Source organism: Phycodurus eques, chromosome 15 (genome assembly GCF_024500275.1).
Source record: "Phycodurus eques isolate BA_2022a chromosome 15, UOR_Pequ_1.1, whole genome shotgun sequence".
Classification (NCBI taxonomy): domain Eukaryota; kingdom Metazoa; phylum Chordata; class Actinopteri; order Syngnathiformes; family Syngnathidae; genus Phycodurus; species Phycodurus eques.
Genome location: NC_084539.1, coordinates 23,074,495 through 23,094,506, shown reverse-complemented (window position 1 = coordinate 23,094,506; position 20,012 = coordinate 23,074,495). Strand labels below are relative to the sequence as shown.

At 46.5% G+C, this 20,012-nt stretch overlaps 2 protein-coding genes and 1 long non-coding RNA gene across 7 annotated transcripts in view; 1 reads left to right on the top strand and 2 right to left on the bottom strand.

Annotated features, from left to right (window-relative positions):
• zmiz2 (zinc finger, MIZ-type containing 2) overlaps window positions 1-2,466 on the bottom strand; it is a 29,308-nt gene extending 26,842 nt beyond the window's left edge. Inside the window, 1 exon segment of the mRNA XM_061697791.1 lies at window positions 2,161-2,466. The gene's annotated coding sequence lies outside the window, so the exon portion shown is untranslated.
• A 2,224-nt stretch (window positions 2,467-4,690) lies between these two features.
• ogdhb (oxoglutarate dehydrogenase b) lies at window positions 4,691-17,903 on the bottom strand. Of its 5 annotated transcripts, none has more exons than XM_061697783.1 (24): window positions 17,816-17,903; window positions 14,832-15,078; window positions 13,785-13,931; window positions 13,587-13,680; window positions 11,249-11,364; window positions 11,022-11,176; window positions 10,787-10,933; window positions 10,634-10,724; window positions 10,380-10,559; window positions 10,160-10,288; window positions 9,892-10,071; window positions 9,669-9,821; window positions 9,299-9,401; window positions 8,739-8,867; window positions 8,191-8,205; window positions 7,948-8,098; window positions 7,732-7,859; window positions 7,419-7,597; window positions 7,071-7,142; window positions 6,869-6,994; window positions 6,611-6,683; window positions 6,000-6,163; window positions 5,765-5,919; window positions 4,691-5,393 (listed from the first exon to the last, which is right to left on the bottom strand). In XM_061697783.1, the coding sequence occupies exons 2-24, from the start codon at window positions 15,009-15,011 to the stop codon at window positions 5,270-5,272; spliced, it is 2,991 nt and encodes a 996-aa protein (XP_061553767.1). In that variant the 5' UTR covers window positions 15,012-15,078; window positions 17,816-17,903; the 3' UTR covers window positions 4,691-5,269. The 5 variants fall into 5 exon arrangements, with proteins under 5 accessions (XP_061553767.1, XP_061553766.1, XP_061553768.1 ...); XM_061697782.1 differs by lacking the exon at window positions 17,816-17,903 and adding an exon at window positions 16,255-16,342; XM_061697784.1 differs by lacking the exons at window positions 8,191-8,205; window positions 17,816-17,903 and adding an exon at window positions 16,255-16,342.
• On the top strand, window positions 16,901-19,084 carry LOC133413524 (uncharacterized). Its single transcript, XR_009769888.1, has 2 exons — window positions 16,901-17,159; window positions 19,027-19,084. It is a non-coding gene; the product is annotated as an uncharacterized LOC133413524 (long non-coding RNA).
• The last annotated feature ends 928 nt before the right edge of the window (window positions 19,085-20,012 follow it).

Below are 20,012 nucleotides of genomic sequence, written 5' to 3'. Positions count from 1 at the left end.
TGTGGCGAGACTGGTAGAAAAACCTGTAGTTCGATGTGATACGCTACTCTAAAAAGGGTTGTATATAAGGAAAACCTGTGCCATGTCCTTGAAACTTTTGTGTTTTGGAACATTTGATTTAAAGAAAACACATTTTCATCACAATTGCAAGACATAATGGCATTATAAAGCATCGGCGAGTAATCAAAAGCAAGTACTTGCACTCGTACTCTCCAAAAAGTCGTGCGTCAGTAGTTTTTACAGTCAAGCAAGTCTGAATTTAGAGTTGCGCTGCTTCAGTGTGGTACCACGTTGTACTGTTGCGCTGAGCTCTAATGGAAGAGGTGCAGCGTAATTAACAGCAAGGAGAACAGATGGAGAAGGTCCCCAACTAAGGTCCAGTCATTGTCATTCTTCCCACGGAGCAGAGAGAATATATACCGCTGAGTATTGTTCTATGTGCTGTTTGTATGTGTTGCTGCTCTGTTAAAGTAGCAGCGGTTTGAAGGTTTATAATTACTGTAACATCGATGCTAAGCTCTGTTAGCCTAACTATGGCATTTTACATCATATGTTAGCATTAAGGTACCAGACTTACCTGGTTTGGGTGGACATTCTGTGTTTAAATAGACAAATGTTTAATGTCTTTTGTTTTATGTGTCATTTTTATAGTAAACTATCAAAGTGATGTCATATTTCATTTTCTTAAAGTGATTTTATATGATAGTAGAGCTGTCACGATCAAATCTTTTTAGAATCAATTATCCTGCAGATTTTGTTTTTTAATTCTCATTTTTGAGGGCTGCATATGTTGGTACTCAGTGTATGGTATAAACTGTACAGAATTTGAGACAACAAAATCAGCCTTTGTAAAAGGTTAGCATTCGCGATTAGCATTAGCGTGCTAGCGATGACCATTTTAGGTATATATTGAAAAAAAAAAAAAAAAAAAACTAACTGCCATTCAGCTCAGTAATACAATATATTATATGGGTGGGCTCCCGGCGGAGCTTCGAGGCAGAAATTCTGCGTCGACCTATTTTCGAAGTCAACTCAGCAGAGTTATTTGATTTTTTCCCCCCAGCCCTAAATGATAGTCTCTAACTTTTTGACAGCAAAAGAGAGAACATGCACAAAGAATGGTTAAAAGATAGTTTAAAAGGTTTGTGCCTTTTAATAGGTTTAAATGTAATGAATGTTGGTTCTACAGGAGTTCACTGGACCTGATCTCTTGCCCAATCAGAAGGCGCCACTCGGCCATGAGGGCAGAAAATGGCAACTTTCTGCCAACACAAATTGTGCTTTGATGCCAAGAGTTGGGATTTTAAATAAGGGTTGGGCTTTTACAAGGCAGAATTTGACAAATAACAAAAATGTGAGATGACTCTCCTAACCAGCAGGTGGCGCTCCGCTTTTCAGAGAGGAAAACAGAATATTGACTGTACATTATCATCACTGCAATCAATAACACGAACATCTCATTAGACGTCAACATTAGGGAATATTGTCAGTGGACGTGCACTTGGAGACGATCACACAAAAGTCTATTTGAGAACCAAAAAAAAATAATTTTAAAAATTCCACACGCGCACGCGCTCACGCGTACAAGGCGCTACAGGTGCCGCAAGCCCAAGCACACAACAACAAAGAATCACGCAAAACAACACAAAGAATTCCCGCAAACCGCCGACACACACAAACAACACGAACCTGCTGCACACACATGCTTACGTTTACTGTGCACGCGCACGTCCAGCCCAGACAACGTGGATCAGTCACACAATGAACACGTGTGCACGCGCACGCTATGGCGCCTATTTACCTGCGCCTGCGCGTGCGCGTGACGGCCGCGGTTACCGTCTACATGCACAACGTGCACACGCGCACTTCCTCGCTTCGGCTGCACGACGGAACAAAGCGGCGTGCACGCGGCGCGGCACCCCCACGCGCGTGCGCACGCGGCCCGACACACGCACGCGATGTTCTGTTCCACCTACCTGCCTGCACGGTGTGCGCGTGCGTTGGTGCGTACTCGCGACCCCGGTGTGCGTGCTCGCGTTACGAGCACTACGTGCTACGTGCAAGAAAGCGTACGCGCGACCGCGGCGTGAGGGGTTCGCGCGTGCGTCGGGAGCCCAAAACCCCGCCGTGCTCGCGTCGTTACATTCCCACGGCGCTTACCTGTCTGTACGCGCGCGTCCACGTCCCAAATCCAGACGCCTGGGCGAACTAGCTTAGCTTAGCAGGCTAGCTAGCTCGTGCTGTGTCGCAGTCGGCTAACGCTGACCGTACAGTCTCTCTTTTCGGGGCTCATTTTGTCCACAAGGAGGAGCCAGGCGGCGCAGTCCAAGTGATTTAAATCCGGGCGATGTTACACTTCCGGCCGGCGTCACGTTTAATTACGCTAACTGGGCGAGCCAATTAGCTTCTTCTCTCGAGGACACGGAGCTCACTTAGTGAAAAGAGACCATTGCACAATGACAAGCGAGAACGCATTCGTGACGTCAGCGCCCCGCCCTCCTACTGACGTCACCGGGAAACGTTCAGCTACTAGCCGTGCGTCTTTTACCTCCGCCATCTTGGAAAGGTACCGACTCTCCGGAGACGCAAATAAAAATATAGATAAAACAAAAAAAGATAAATTTGTTCACATCAGTTAATCTTTGTGTGTGCGTGCTGGATGTCTAGTCTTTACAAGTGTATGTTTAGTCACTAAAAGTGTGTGCGGTGCGTGTTCGTGTTGTAGTCCATACGTCTGTGTCTTCTTGTGGTTGTGTGCGTGTCACGTGTTTTTGTAGTCCTTACAAGTAAGTGTGGGTCTTGTAGTGGTGTGCGTGTCTTTTTGAAGGTGTGTGCGTTGTCGTCCTGACAAATGTGCGCGTGTTGTAGAGGTGCTTGGGTTCCACTCGTGTGTTTGTGTTGTAGTCCAAGTGTGTCTTGTGTGTGTGTGTTTGTGTGAGTATTACTGACAAGGGTCTTGATGGAGAGGTGAGTGTGTGTCTGTGTTGTAGTCCTACAAGTGTGTGTGTTACTGTGTGTGTGTGTGTGTGTTGTAGTCCTTGCAAGGGTGTTTTTGTTGCAAAAGTGTGTGTGTCCAATGTCGCAACCCATTGGTGTTTTTCAGAGCTGGGTTGCCGTGGAAACAGGTGCAGAGATTTCCCATTTCTTCATTTTCCTCTCCACACTATCATAGCGGCCCCTCCCCCCTTACGACCTGCCGCATAGTGGCGACCTACTGCAGTCATTACACAATGTCACTTACAACACTGTGGCGGGGGGCACAGGGAGAGTTAGGGGGAGGGGTGTCGCCATGTTCGCCTGAACCTCCAGCAGGGAAAAGGAGGAAGAAGGTGGAACATTTGCGGATGAGTTTTCGATATTTGTCACATCCAAGCGCACACACGACATCTGCGCACACGGCCTGAAGCAGCTGGTTGCCATGGCGACCACCGCACACGCCCGCTTCCTGGTCTTTTGTGTGTGTGCGTGCGCGCGCGTGCATTCCACCGGGGAGGGAGCAACGTTTTGGCAAGCGCCAGAACATTCCAGGGAAATGGCTGCTGCTCATGACCTAGAATAACACACAACATGACTGACAGCAGGGGCGGGGCTAGAGGGTTTGGGGGGGGGGGGGGGCGACCAAGGGATGGGGGAGGGGAGTAAAGGAGCCACAGAATGGGAGAAGGAAAGGTTACAAGGGGGCCAGGGAAGGGAGTGTGCTGAGTGAACGCAAAAACAATGACCTCTAATGACCTCTGATGACATCAACAAGTGTGTGCGTGTAGTCTAACCTTAAATAGAACCTTTAAAGTTTAATTTCGAAACGTAATGCACAGTAGTACTGTACTATCTAATGAGTTTGAATGATCTTTTTGTAGTTTTGTTCTAGGCTACGAAGCATTTATTATAGCGCCCCAAAAGTAACAGCATACAATCAAAATCCCACAATATGGTGAATTATGCGCAATATGAATCTGAAATTTTGCAATAGGTGAATATGGTGAGGGAACAAACACTATGTATCAAATCAAATTTTCCCCATTGAAATGAAGCGAAATGCCATTAAATCCAATTCTCAGTGTATAATATATCATATCACGAAGTACAAAAACATACTGAAAGAGAATGGAAAGAAATAAACTACTTCTATAAAGTGTAATTAGGCCAAAACAGTGCGGCTGAGTGCCTTTAAGAGGCGCGGCCAAGGGAGTGACGGCAGGACCTGGAGGCATTCGGATAGGCCGTTCACCACACGGGCGCTTCCATGCTCCTTGCGAGTGTTTTCATTTTGTATTTGAACGCTTGGCGCGTTCAGTAAACGGCTGAAAGCGCTTGGGCAGCTGTGGCTCTCCTTGCCCGCGTGCCAGGGCATCACACGACCGTAATTGCAGTCCAGGTGGTACCCCTCCTCTCACGCAAAGTAGAAAACGGATGGGCGGATGATGTGAGTAGCAGCTGCCCGTTGTGGTCTTCTGAAGGCCTCAGTGGTCGCTAACTTCTTGCCTTGGTGTCTTGTTTGTTTTCCTGCCGCTTGCTGACCTGATGAGCCTCGACTTGCTGTTTGCTGCCCTCTTGTGCGTAATACACAAACTACATCGCTCCAACTTGGAACCGTCCTTCGAGGGTGGCACCGGTCCGAGCTGACTTTGGGCGCGTGATGGGTACTAGCTAGCTAGCATCACGTGCCGCATGACTGACTGCACATGTGACATTTATCAAGAACAATTCACTTTAATTGGTGGTGTCAAGAGTAAAAGATGAAAAATAAATAGTTGACATTCTGTTGTCTTCACATCAAAAGTCAAAACATTTTGTGTTTGCTATCGTATGACAAAATGTCCGTCCCGCGAGGTAATATGTGACATGTTGCTTAATTATTCACATCATCAAAGGTTAAAATAAGCATAAAATCCCTGAGAAATGTCCCTTACTATATCAACGAATATTTTGATACGGTCTCTGATTTTCACGTATTACGAGTGTGCGTCTGGAACGTATCAATGGGCGTTCACTGCATTTCTTATACTGCTACATACTGATAATTTTTTGGTCATAAGGTAAAATTGCACACCGTATTTAGGTTGGAGAAAAATAAATCACTTAAAAATACCATAAAATACCATTTTACATTTTACATTCAAATCAAATCTCCTTCAAATGTTCTCACGAGGTCTCGAGTGTGCGATCGTGTACATGAACACGTTTGCGTTTAACACATTTGTGCGCTTCCAGCGGCGATACGAGGCCGCGACGAAGGACCGCGTGAGTGCTTCAAAGTCCTCGGAGGAGGTCAGCGGTGGTTTCCTGGGAAGGCGTTGAGGTCAAAGGTGGTGTTGAGGAGGCGCTGCAGCTCCATCAGGTGAGTTTGTTTGTTTCCCGTCGCCGGGGCGGCTGCGGGATCGCGGCCGGCGTACCTGACAGAACGCACCAGACTCGAGGTTACGGTCGTTGAGTTAAGGGCTAGCGGCTGAGGGTCGGGGTTCAGCTAATAGTTAGGGCTGGAATTCAGGGTTACGAGTTGGTGGTCAGGCCAGTCTATGCGTAAAAGTTACAGGTTAGGCTTTGGGTTAGGGTCAAGGATTAGGATTACAGTTAGGGATTGGGATTCAGGGTTAGGGTTTGGGTTAGTAGTTCATTGTTAGGGGTAAGGGTTGGGGTTTTAGGTTTTGTGCTAGTAGTTATTGGTTACTGGTTAGGTGTTCAGGTTAAAAGTAAGGGTTAGGATGTGGAAAAGGATTTGGGTTAAGCGTTCAGGTCAAAGGTTAGAGTTAGAGCGCTCGCTCACCAAACAGGCCGTGCATGGCCAACGGTGGTCTGGAGGCGGGGCTTGATGTAGTCGTAGTACCCTTGATTCTTGTGCTCTTCCTGACACCAGACCACGTCCGCCTGGGCGTAGCGTTCAATCTCGGTCCGCGCCAGGTCAGACGGGAACGGCGACAGCTGCTCCCGTTAGACACACGTTAGAAGGCCGCCGTGCGTATGAGGAACGAGCTGACGCGGTAGATCAAGTGCGGATGTACCTGCTCCACGCGGACCAGCGCCACCGCGGCGTCCAGGTCTCGCTTCTTCCGCTCACGGCGCAAGTCGTAGTAAATCTTTCCAGTGCAGAACACGACTCGCTTCACAACGGCGGGCTGTGCGGATGCCGGACCCTCGTCCGGGATCACACGGCTGAAGTGCGTTCCTGTGGGAGGAGAAGAGAGGAACGACTGCGTTGCGAATCGTTCACTCATTCCCAACTCCCTAATCACTATTTCGAGATTGCTACTTGTTTATCGTGGACTAAATAGTTCAGTCAAATGAAAACGCGCCAAAACTCACGAAATCAAACAAAACCCCTGAAACGAAAACATTTTGGACGCAATACCTCACAGCATCTATTTGATCATCGAGCGAGCGACGTTGTTCACGACGTTTGCTGATTGTGAGATACATTGAGGACACTAAAGGGGATACCCAAATTTCTGCTTTGATGATCCATAACTTTTATCATTATTACTTTTAACTCATACTCACTACACATTGGAGCAGCATACAAAAGGCAAACTCACGATGGAGTGTACTATACAGTGGATAGGGAATGATTTTGAACGCGGCACACGAGAAGAAGAATTCTTCCACTTCTGCTCACCTGGCAGCATGAGGTCAAAACTGGACCGAGCCTCCGGGTGGCGCAGCAGCGACTTGGGAGTGAACACGATCAGCTGTCGTGAGGGAAGAAGAACAGGTTAGGGGTTTACGGTTCAGGGTCAGGGGAAGGCGGGTTTAGGGTTGCTGTTTGACTTCAAGGGTTCAGGTTTAGGGGTTAGGGGGGTACTATTTAGGTTTGAAGGCAAAGTGAGGTCACGCTGACATACTGCAGTCACCGTGTGGGTGCACAGCCACTGACCGGCTTCCTGAAGGGCAGCAGCATTTGTCGGCGGAGAACATGGAAATAGTTGGCGGGAGTGGAGCAGTTGACTACCGCCCAGTTGCAGTCGTACAGCTGCCGAACGGCAAAGTCGTCGTGCTGCTTCTGAGAAGTCCGGCGAGATGAAGGTTGACACGCTGCAAAGCCAGCGAGGCCACACGCACAAAAGACACAAACTCACCGGAATCACATCTGGGTCGTCGTTGCACATCTGGAGAAATCTTTCAGGGCGGGCCGACGAGTGCTCGGGACCCTGAGGACCGGCATCACGTCACGTCACATCGTTTGCAGTCAAACGGAGGCATGAGCCAATACGGTGAACCCACATTTAGCGCGGGAGATGCGTTCCAGATCCAACCAAAAGATACAAACGATCGGTTTTTTCTTTAACCCACAAGGCACAAGGTGGTAGTTCAGTGAAGGCGCGCTACTCTAAATTCAGACTTGAGCGAAAACCGTAACAAGCCATGAAAACCGCTTCAAAATCTGAGCCGTAGCTGGGGCACGAACTATGAACGTCGGAACGTACCATTCCCTCCATGCCGTGGGGGAGCAGCAGCACGATGCCGTTCTGTCTGACCCACTTGGCCTGACCTGAGCTGATGAACTGGTCGATGACGCACTGAGCCGTGTTGTGGAAGTCTCCGAACTGGGCCTCCCACAGAACCAGCGCGTTGGGGCTGGCCATGGCAAAGCCTAATTCGAAACCTGACCGCACGCACGAGAAGGAGAACAAGGATACGGCGGAGGTTCAGGTCTAGGAGATTTTAGTCCTTTGTGATTCGGGTTCGGCATAAGGCTCGGGGTTCAGGTGTGTGCGGGAATGTTTGTGCGCTACTCACCCAGGACTCCGTATTCCGACAGCGAGCTGTTGCAGACGGTGTATGTGGCTTGGTCTCTCGAGATGTGGTTCATGGGGATGCAAATCTTCTTGTCCACGTTTTGGTCGTGAAGGACGTGATGTCGATGGCTGAGATGCCAATGAACCAAACGAACGAGTGAGACGGTGACCGCGGGAAGGCTTTTGAGATTCTGCACTTTCTTGTGGGTGCATTGACCTGAAGGTTCCCCTCTCCACATCCTGACCACTGAGACGAACGTGGACGCCTTGTTTGAGCAGAGAGCCCAAGGCCATGTACTCGCCCAGCGACCAGTCGCACACACGCTGCTTCACCATGTCTGCTCGGACCTTTAGGATGCGACTCAGACCTGAAACGCCACAAAACTCAAAATTAAAACATGACCAGATATAAACCTGAAACGCAACAAGACCGAAACCTAAAACATGACAAGACGCTAACCTGAAACACGAGAGGCTTTTTTTGTTGAAACATGACAAGACTCAAAACTAAAATTCGACGACTCAAACTTGAAACAAATCTGGACTCAAACCTGAAACATAACAAGACACAAAGCTGACACATGAAAAGACTCAAATGTCAAACTCTACCATTAAAACTTGAAAAACGTCGTGACATAAACTCAAACTTGAAACAGGACAAAACTTATACCTGAAACATGACAAGATTCAAACATGAAACTCAACCACTCAAACCTGAAACACGACAAGACTCAACTTCAAGCGTGACAAGACTACAACCTGAAACACGGAAAGATTTAAACCAGAAACAGAACAAGACGCACACCTAAAAGAGAACAACACTCAAACTCGAAACATGTCAATACTTAAACCAGAAACATGACCAGACTCAAACCTAAAACAGACCGAAACATGAGAAGACTCGAAACTTGAAACACAACAAGATTCGACCCTGAAACTGAAAGGAGTCCAACTTGAAACATGATCAGAATAAAAAGCCGTGTAGACCGTACAAAGGGAAGCAAGAACCTGAGTGGATGGTGAAGTCTTCCACGGGGACGGAGGCGGCCACCTTTCCAATATGGCCGAGTTCGTCCTCGCTGAGGCCGGTGGACCGACAGCTCGTAGTTTTGGGACGCCCGTCGGCAGTGAAGAAATCTGGCGAGACATTGCGCATCACCTTGAACCCTGTCCGCTCTGTACTGGCCATTTGTGTCCACCTCACTTCCTGTTTCTGAGAGCATTTGAGCTGCAATGCAAATGTAATGAAACTTCCCGAGGGCGGCGGGGATCGAGTCATTTCCAACTGCAGCTGTTGAAATAGAAGCCGGTGGTGCCCTTTGGCTCGACGGTGGCCACTTTTGGACACACAATTGAAACCCACGAAAACGACATTTTTCAATTTCTTATTTGCTACTTTGAATCATACAAGGGTTTCGTTTTAGCATCGTCTATCAATTTCAATATCAATCGAAAAATATACACATCTGTTCATGGCCAAAAGGTGTCAAATCCAACAAATGAATCAAACAATAACCACAGTCATGTCCTGGATTTTGTCTGTGTTGCGACTTGAGTGTTTGTCTGACCAGGCCAGGGCGAGTCCAGCCAGTGTTTGATGTGCAGGATCTTCTCATCTTTGGAGCGAGCGTAAGCTTTCTCGCACATGTTGTCGTACTTGGCCACTTCCTCCTGAGATGGACACAGAACGCTTCCTCTGCGTTATCCGTTTCATTGAGAAGACAATCGAGTGAAAGACAATACGGAGACCGCTTCGGAGATTGTGCCCCTCCACGTATGACTCGCTGAACCCAAGTGATGACTTGACTCGACGTGCTTGATTTTTGCCATCGTAACTTGGCACCTGCTTGAAACTCGAAGGTGAAGACTGGCACATAAGCAAGGAAACGCGACTCAAGACTGGAACCTGAAACATTTACATGGAAGTCAGATGCTCACCTCGTACTCCTGCTCGGTGACCACTCCCTCGCCGATGAGCTTCTGCGCAAACTTGCGCAGGACACTCTGCTGCCTCTTGATCTTCTTGTACATCAGCGGCTGCGTGAACATGGGCTCGTCCATCTCGTTGTGGCCGTTGCGCCTGTAGCACACCTGAACACACGCTTCCATTTTCAAATCCATTTTGGAGACGAGAACATTCCTGAGCTTTCAGCTCCCCTACCAGGTCCACGACCACATCTTTGTGGAAAGTGCTCCTCCATTCGGCCGCCGCTTTGCACACGTACGTGACGGCCTCGGGGTCGTCGGCGTTGACGTGGAAGATGGGCGCGTTGACCACCCGAGCGACGTCCGTGGGATACGCAGACGAGCGAGCCATCCTGGGATCTGTGGTGAAGCCGATCTGCACCACGACATGCTGATCAGCTGAATGCTCCCTGAGGCTCTGAAATAAATGTGAAAATGTTGGCGGTTAGGCGGGAATCGGGTACCTGGTTGTTGACCACCACGTGCACGGTGCCGTGCGTGGTGTACGACGGCAGGTCCGACAGGTGGAACGTCTCGTATACGATCCCCTGACCCGCGAACGCAGCGTCGCCATGAATAAGGATGGACATCACCTTGGGGAAATGTGTTTCTTTTTAAATCAAGGCAAAGCAATCACGCCTGACCAGACGGCGGTGATCACGCAAAGGACGACACCCGCAGTACCTTTTTGCCCTCCGTGTCTCCGCTGTAGAACTGCTCGGCTTTGGTCTTACCCTGGACGACTGGGTCCACCGCCTCCAAGTGGGACGGGTTGGCCACCAGCGACAATGTGACCGACTTGTCACTGATTCGGTTTTTCCTCTTGTGGAACATTCCCAGGTGGTACTTGACGTCACCAGAACCCTGAGAGCACAAGATCAATGTGAGTTTGCCGACAGCGTTCACGAGGACACGCGGACGTCGCTTTGGTCCAAGACCTCATCCGCTGACTCCAGTTTGGGATCAAACTGGCAGAAGATCTGTTCCAGTTCCTTGCGGATGACGTTGGCAAGAACGTTGAGCCTCCCTCTGGATGAAAAAACAAGCGTCAAACACGACACGGAGAACTGATGGAGAACTTCTTTCAGAACCTGTGCGGCATTCCCATGACAACGCTCTCCACGCCACTCGCGCTCGACTTGTCAATGATGGTCTTGAGGGCCGGGATGAGCGACTCGCATCCTTCCAAGCCGAAACGTTTCTCCGACGACCACTTCCTCTGGAGGAAGTCTTCAAACCTGTTATGAGATGCAGAGGCTGCATCTCACGCCACTGCGTGGAGCTCTCGCTGTGACTGCGACCATCTCGTCATTCTCATTGACGTACCTGGTGGATTGGATCATCCTGGCCAGCACGATCCGCTTTTCCTCGGCGCTAAACTGCAGGATTCCCGGGCTCTCGAACTTCTGTCGGATCCACTGGCACTGCTGCGCATCGTTAATGAACATGAACTCCACGCCGATGTGCTGGCAGTACGCCTCCTACACACCAGGAGGGTTTGAAGGTCAGTACCCTGGCGTTACAGTGACGGAATTTTGGGCTCGTGTTTCCACCTCAAGGCGGCGAATGATCTCCCTGAGCGTCAAAGCGTCCTGGTTTCCGCCGATGAAAGTGGTTTTGGGAAGGCGGAACATCTTGTCTAAGTCGGAATGATCCAGACCGTAAGAACCTGTTGGCAGGGTGCAGGGTCAATACAATGAAGATGCCATCAATTTCAAGTATAGATCACAGGGGACCAAGCCCATCAGTCCAAGTAGGGAAGCTCAGAATTCTCCAAGCTCCTCCTCTACCTCCACCATACCGAGGTGTTCCCTGGCCAGCCAGCGTGTTCTAGGGTCTCCTTTTGGTTCAACATGACCAAAAGATCAGATCAGGGAGGCTCTACTCAGAGTCCGGCCCGAATGACCAAGCTCCTCATCTCTAAGTGGGTCAACCCCAGACACCCTATGAAGGAAACTCATCTTGCATTTGTGATCCATAACATACATTGACCGGTACATTTTCCTCACTAGTGAACAGGAGCCCCGGATACTTCAACTCCTCCACCAGAAGCAAGACTGTTGTGCCCGCAACCCCCAATTGTCAGACTTTCTGGACCATGGCCTCAGATTTAGAGGTGCAGCACCTCTACTGCACGTCTGTCCCTCTCGAATTTTGCCTATTTAAATCCACGATCTTGTTCTTTCGGTTACTACCTAAAGCTTGTGCATTGGTGAGGGAGCAAACGTAGATCAACTAGTCCATCTTTCCCATACTCGTGAACTAGACCCCTGGATTCTTCAACTCCCCAACGGGAGGGCAGGACTCCCAAACCCACCCCACCGCTTTCCGACTTTGTGGACCATGGCCTCAGATTAGGAACTTCTGAGGGCAGGAGAAGTGAAGTAGGGTCAAAATATTAGGAACAGTATGAAGCAGTGACACTTCCGTTTGTCTGTCTTCTTGCCGGAGGCCAACTTGCGTTTATCACAACGTTGCGTGCGCCCCTTAGATAAGACTCTAGTACTTCCAGCAGAAAGGGGTTAGTACAATTTGGCAGAGGCAACTCGTGTTATTTAAAAGGTCGTTAGACTTTAACCTCCGCTGCGCTGACACCGCACCCTCCCCCGTCTTCACACGAGCAATGCAATCGCATTACATCCGAGGAGACGCTGATAAGCAACCTTTGAACCTGATGCTGACTCTGCATCATGGACTAACACACAAACACATACACAGTCACACATAACATGACAATCTATGACTGAATCATAACGAAGATAAATGAAACTGTACAGCAAGGATGGGACTAAGTCATGCACGTGCAGTCTTAAACTTAACCACAAGTCCCAAGTTTCTGTGGGAAAAATCGAGAGTCCCCACGAAAGCAAGTTGAGTCACGCCGGTCATTGCGGCTTTTCAAATGTAAACCGGCAAGAATTGTACATTCATTTTGTTCAAGTCTACGCCATGTGGAGTCTTTCCTACACGCAAGTCGCAAGTCCTACAATTGTTGATTTAGTCTGACTGAAGTCACGTGACACACGGTACAGACCACAGTCATGTGGCTAGCACGCTAATGCTAAAAAATATGACAACCCTTTCACACGTTTTAAAACTGGCAGAGAATATCACTTGTCAACACCAACAAGGACACCAAGAGACACCATGGGAACGTTCCCTGCTAATCGCTTTATTGTGTTGCTATTGTTAGCATAGCAAAGGGGGGCCCCGCCTGTAGTTGCCTGCGCTTTGTTTCTATGGGGACACACAAACGCAAACTTTGCACACACACCGGGACGGATGAGGAAGTTACACATACAAAAATGTATTATCACTTCCCAACAAATGAGCTTAACTCGCTAGCTTCCAGCTAATATTGGCTGCTTGCTGCGACGGCCCACGTGATAATGCTGACTGACTGCAAGCAGGCAATGATTAGCTACATGAGCTAGCTAGTAGGAAAGCTAACAAAGCTGTCGATTAATGATGTACTGTAATTGAGCAGGTAATAGCTGATATCATGTTTTCATTTCATTAGTAGGCGTCGCAACGTTTGGTTAGCAGGCTAGCGCCCGATAAAGAGGAATCGGGTGGAGGACGTAGATAACAACACGATGTACAGGAGCACAAAGAAAAGTGGAACAATACAAAGAAAAAGTGTTTTTCAAAATGTAATTGCATTCATTTAAATGAAGAAACTATGAGAAATGATGGATAAAAATAAAATAAAATAAAACAATATAAAACAGAACATAAAATGAAACAAAATATGAAAAGTATTTCAAAAAAAAAAAAAAAAAAAAAAAGGGAATCAATTTACTAATTTACATTCAAGTAAACCTGACCGAGAAGCGGTACAGTCTAAAATCTTTTTTAGAATGCTGTAAAATGAAACGTAAGATCCCCCACCAACTTTGTGGGAGCCGATGCTACACGGGGCGTCGTCCAGGTCCACGCAGCTGATTTCCAGAGGGTCCAACTTGGCGATGTGATGCCCTCGCACCTGCAACAACAACAAGGTCACTTTCTCATCGCTAAGTCAGTCAAAGCGGTCTACGAATCCTGCCGTCAAATGTTGCTACGATTAGTCAGACGCGGCGTAGCTACCTGGTAGTTGCGTATGAGTGTGTGGACGGCCAGATGATCTCCCAGCAGCTTCTCCACGTCGGGCGCCGCGCTCTGCGCAAGCGTCCCCCGGAGAGACGCCGGGCTTCGCTGCGTGGCGTGAGCGCTACGGAAAACGACATCCCACGACTGCACGCACACAAAACACAGACAGTCTTGGACATATTTTTAGCAAATGTTATTTATTCACTGATCGTTTGTCGACGAGTGTGACACGGGTCCCAAAAACCCAAACCGTTTTTTTGCACGCTCACGTTTGCACCGAAGGACAATTTTGAGTCTTCATTGACGCGAACACTGTTTTGCGCATTTCTGGTTGCCCGTCTCAGATGAGCAAATAAGTATCTCATTCAGAACCGTTTCTTTGGAAACCCAGTAAAGTCAATTCATGTTTGAGGCTATGGGAGATTGGCACATGACCAGAGCGAGCCAATCACAAGCCTCGGCTTTACAAGGAGGAAGCCATATGAAAACAAATCTCAGCTTTTGTGGCTATTTTTCAAATGTAACTCAAATTATATTCATGGGAATTTCCAAAAGCAACTGTAATTTAATTACACATTTTCAACGTAGGCGGCACGGTGAGCGACCGGTTAGAGCGTCTGCCTCACAGTTCTGAGGACCGGGGTTCAATCCCCGGCCCCGCCTGTGTGGAGTTTGCATGTTCTCCCCGTGCCTGCGTGGCTTTTCTCCGGCCACTCCGCTTTCCTCCCACGTCCCAAAAACATGCAAGAATTGGAGACTCTAAATTGCCCGTAGGTGTGAATGTGAGTGCCAATGCTTGTTTGTTGTATGTGCCCTGCGATTGGCTGGCAACCAGTTCAGGGTGTACCCCGCCTCCTGCTGGGATGGGCTCCAGCGCGCCCCGACCCGCGTGAGGTGAAGCGGCTCAGAAAATGGATGGATGGATTTTCAATGTAATTACATATTTTGTATAATATTGATATTTTGTATCATTGCGACATGAACGTGGTGTCATCAAGAGGTCGCCACCAGGCACCAAATTGACTGCAGAAGACGTTTGCGTACCTTGTGTACGCTGGTGGGCTCCCGCAGCCACGCCAGGTACATCTCCTCCACGTAGTTGCCTTTGGCGCCGTTCACAAACGTTTTCGCCGACGACGACTTTGTCGCTCGGCGTCCGGACGCAGACGGGGGCGCCGTCAGGGCTCGCAGCCCGGCCGCCGCCGAGGTCACCAGGCGATGCATCCTGGCTCTTCCGCGCTCGGATTACAAATCAGGCATCGACCGGCGAGCGCTCGCAGAGCTTCCGACGCTGTGTGCGACAAACGTGTCATCGTGACGCGGTGCAAGCAAAACACATTTTGGACCGATCGCTCAGAAAAAGTTCCGATTTCAGATTGTCCCTGAAGGCAACACCTGACTCCATTAGCGAGATCTATTATAGGGTCAAACTGTGCCACAAGGCACATTTTTTTTTTTTTAAGTACAGTACGTTGACTTCCGAGAGGCCCAAACTTACGAGTTTCTCAAGTGAGAAGATGACGCTTGGTCGATTTTTTGCTTTGTGTCAAATTTTGGATGAAGGCAAAAAAATGAATGAAGCAATGGAGAAACTATAATACCCTGGCACGTGGGCAAGGAGAGTCGCCGTCGCCGATGCACCTTCAGCCCATTATTGAATGGGACAAAAATACAAAATGTCAACACTGGCAAGGAGCATGCTCACACTTGCCGACCAACACATTCATGTACTACAATACGTGTACATTTCTGCTTCATTACGATTTATCGAAGCAGTTTTTCTTTTTTTGTTTTATGACGTTCTGATGCTCCGTTGTTCTTCACTATATGTGAATTAAATAGGGATGTTCCATACCCTTTTTTTCAGACCGATATCAGTACGAACATTCGCTCTTTCCTACTCGTCGAGTACTGATACCACTTGTACTTTTGATACAGAAAATTTCAAATCAACACAATGACAGATAATTGTGAATTTTGTTTCTTTCTGAAGCACGTGACAGTTTGTGAACTTAGTCCATTTATTTTTTGTTTTTGCCTAAAGTATCAGCGGCTGGTATCGGCAACATTCACGGGTACCCTGTACCTTGAAAGCAAACCGGTATCGCCCGATACCGATACCTGGTATCGGTGCTCGCCCAACCCGAGGGAATATAAAAATCAATTACGTGGGAACACAAACAAAATTTTAAAATGTTTTCAAGTCACCCAAGCTGCTAGTAAAACATTCATTTAACATTGCGCGCGCGCGCGCACACACACACACACACACACACACACACACAATGCATGGTAACACAAAGAAAGTCCTTAAATGTGCTTTAAAACCGTTCAAAAGTGAGCGGTTCGATCAAAAGAGCCGACATGCACGGGCACACGCACACAAATGCGCTCTCTTAGCATTGTAGCAACAAGCTAACTCGTGCGGAAGGGAAAAACATGAATGAAAAGACGTTCCTTTTCTTACCTGTGCGTGTGTTTGTATGAGTCCCGCGTGTGCATTCGCGTGCGCGCTCCACGCAAGGGCTGTGCGCGTCCCCCGGCGCCAGGGCTGTGACGTCACATGGAGCGACGTACACGACTTTCACAAAAGTGTGACACCTCAGTTGAAAACAAATTGTATTGATCTACTTCATATCATTATCGTCCTAGCCTAGTTTTATCTTCACAAATGTCATTTTGCTAAGGTCATTTTCTGTTTCACGTCAATATCTGCTGCTAAAAATAAGGAAACTCAAAATGTTGAGATTATGTTCCGTTACAATTTTTTATTCTATTTTTGTTTCTGTATATTTGTCATTTTTATTTCTTGTTTCTGTACTATTTCGTGATTTTGTGACATGACTTTTATATAGATTAATGTTGTTGTGTTTGTTATATAATGTTAAATAAAGATTGAAAAAAAGCACAGACTAACAAATGAAATTATTTCGTAAAATAATTCCATTTTGTTTGGGAAATTTTGGGCTTATTTCCTAACTTTTAAATCCCCACCTTTGCTTCAAAATAGAAACAATATGAATGCAATGTTTTTTTTAAATTGCTTGTTTAAATAAAGTTACTTTTTTTGGGGCTGGAACGTGAAAACCCCTCCCCGCGTGTTCGTGCTCTTTTGTCATGCTAATATCTTAGCATCCATGCTAATGATTTCGTTGTGATGCTAACGAGGCGGCGCAGAACCCGCACTCTTTCTTTTCTTTTCGAGATGTATTTGCTGAACCACGATTGACGGCGCAGCAAAAATCGGATGTTCTTAATGTTGCTGTGAATACAAAGAAGAAAAGTTTTGTGACAAGTGAACATTTAGCAGTGAAATACTCGGCAACAATCAAAAGTGAGCCCGTCAGTTTGGCTGTCTCCCAGCAAAGAATTGTGGGTAAATGAAGTTGTCAAGCGCTGTTGTGTCATTATTATTATTTGATTGTTGTGCTAAATTTTTACGACGGCCTTGTTTGCTTGTTACGATTGTTTGTGATTGTTGAAGCAATAGTTGTGTCTGATTGTTATGATTGTGGTGTTTGATTCTTATGATTGTTGAGTTTATGTGCAATAGTTGTTTTAATATTTGATTGTTTTGTTTGGTTGTTGTGTTATTATTATTTGATTAGGATTGTGACATGTGATTGTTGTTTAGCATTGCTGTATTTGATATGTTGTGTTTGTTATGGTTGTGGAAGCAGAAGTTTTGTTTGTTCTGTTGTCAAAATCGAAGTGCGGTCTGATTGTTCCGATTGTTGTTGCAATTGGGTTTGATTCTTATGACTGGTGTGTTTGATTGTTCTGTTGATCAAAGAGGAAGTTGTGTGTAATTGCTATGATAGTGGTGTTAATTCTCTAAAAGCTCAAAATGTGACTCCTCAAATGAACCTTCGACCTCTTTGATTGACAGGTGACTTTTCGTGTAAACATGAGCGTGTAAACACGTTCGCCAGGTCGGACCCCAGCATGACGTCGCTTCATTGACACTTTATTGATTGAATAGCACAAGTCGATATTAGTCATGTGTTTATACATATTGTATCACTCACCTTCGACATCAGTAACAAAACACGTGGCAGACTTCTGGCTGCTTTAGTTCGTGAAAGACGTGATTAGAACTACAAACCCGAAGTGTATACAGGATGTAGACATTGAGCATTCGGGACTCGGGCGTCCTCTTCAGGAGAACGTGGGGAATTGCAACAACATTCTGACCACCTGCGCGCTCTAATACATCAAATATGATTACATGATCGAGAAGCCTGTAATATTTGTTGCATTCATTTTAATCGTTGCCCCCCTTAAAACAGCGTCATTAAAACGTAGATATTCATTTGTGTTTATTTTCTCGTCATTTTTCTCATTAAAAAATTGGCAATTGACTTTAAAATAAAATTGAAAAATACATGTACATAAACACACAACTAATTATAATTTAATTAATTATAAATAAAAATAGTTTTAAAAAATGTACATACGTTTACACAAAAACACTATGCAATTGGTTAATCAACCTTTAACAATAACATTTAAAAATGAACATGGAATTACGTTTTTATGAAAATAAATTATATAATTTATATATAATTATTCTTTTAATTATTATTCTTATCAATGTGGTGACCCATGTTTCTGTTTTAATAATCAAATGTGATCCCGCCTAATGAGATGCAATAATCCAAAATAGAGCCTTTAGAAAAATCAGCATGCTCACTTTTGATCGACACAACTTATTAATTGAACAATATGCGCTTCTAGGATACAGTTTCTAATATTTTGTTTGTCTACATGAGAGGGTCGAAATATTGGGAACAGCTGCAGCACAATCAAAAGAGAGCATTATTATTACCTTTGCCGGGGCACAGTCATAAATATAAATATTGATGTATTTGACTTTGTGCAGGGGGTCATAATGTTGAGTGTGTCATTTAATAATTATAGCTCATTATTGTTGAATTCATTACAAGGAAAAAAAAACGTGAAGGACATCTTGAAGGGGACACGTTATGTAAAAGTGACTCATTCTTTGTACACAAATAGTTTTGCGTGGCACAAGTGCAACTAAGTAATTGGGGGATGATAATTTGGCTAATCTACATCATACCGCCTCCGCATTGAGTTTCTCCACCCTTGACTTGGGGTATTTTGATGGAACTGTTTTGTTAAAACAAAAAAAACGTCTCCTTTAGGATGACATGATCCAAAAGTAAATAATTATGAGTCAAATGTATTGTTAAATACAAACAATGCTTGTTTTCAGGTTATTCATGCACACAAACGGAGACAAAGTCCAGCGAGAAGCAAAAAGATCAGCAGCAGTTTGGTCCAAAAAGACGACTTCATGCACTTGGAACTCTCCCCCTCTCTCTCACTCACTCGCACGCACGCACACACAGACTGCCGTCGTCATGACAACGTCACACAGCATGTGCAGAGAGGACGATGATGTCACGCAGCGGCCGTGCAGGAGGAGGAGCCATGCTGGTCACAGGAAGTAGAAGAGGTCGTAAACACTATAGACAATGTATATATCATGTACATACACGCCTCGTTGAGCAGGTTGGTCCATTGGAACTATTCGTCCACGTGTCCGCCATATTGGATGTGGCAGCTCGAACTGGACTAATGCAGATCAGTGGACGGAACCTCATCTCGTGTAGTGTTACGTATGATGTCACTTTTAAGTAGACAATTATAAATGTTTACTCCGGACATGTTTAGGACTAGAGAAGGTTCTATTCCAGAGAGAAGGTTCTTCTTCAGAGAGAAGGTACTAGTCCCTAGAGAATTGTCTTGATACAAGTGAAGGTTTTAGTCCCAAGACAAGGTTCTAGTCCCGAGAGAAGTGTATAGTCTGGAGAGAAGGTTCTAGTTCGGAGAGAAGGTTCTAGTCCCGGGTGAAGATACTGGTCCAAAGAGAATGAATGGTCTAGTCTCAAATGAAGGTTGTTGTTCAGAGAGAAAGTATTACTCCAGAGAGAAGGTACAAGTCCCAAGTGAAGCTCCTAGTCCTTAGAGAAGGTAGTAGTCTCAAGAGAAGGTACAAGTCCCAAGAAAATAGTACAGTCCGAAATTTAGGTTTAAATACAGAGAGAAGGTTCTATTCCCTCCGATCACACCACTTTCCACATCCAATATGGCGTCCACGTACGCATGTCTACGCCAAACGTACAAGCGCACCACCAAGAGGCGTAAACAACAACGAGGCCGAAAGGGGGAAGACCACAGGCAAGCGGGGTTGGCGAG

Excerpts from the sequence above, each read along its gene's own strand:
- ogdhb (XM_061697783.1), bottom strand. The coding sequence starts at position 15,011 with ATGCATCGCCTGGTGACCTCGGCGGCGGCCGGGCTGCGAGCCCTGACG. Across the intron at positions 5,920-5,999 it reads CGCTGGTCCGCGTGGAGCAG|CTGTCGCCGTTCCCGTCTGA; the intron begins GTACATCCGCAC and ends TAACGGGAGCAG. Across the intron at positions 5,394-5,764 it reads GGCCATGCACGGCCTGTTTG|GTACGCCGGCCGCGATCCCG; the intron begins GTGAGCGAGCGC and ends GCGTTCTGTCAG.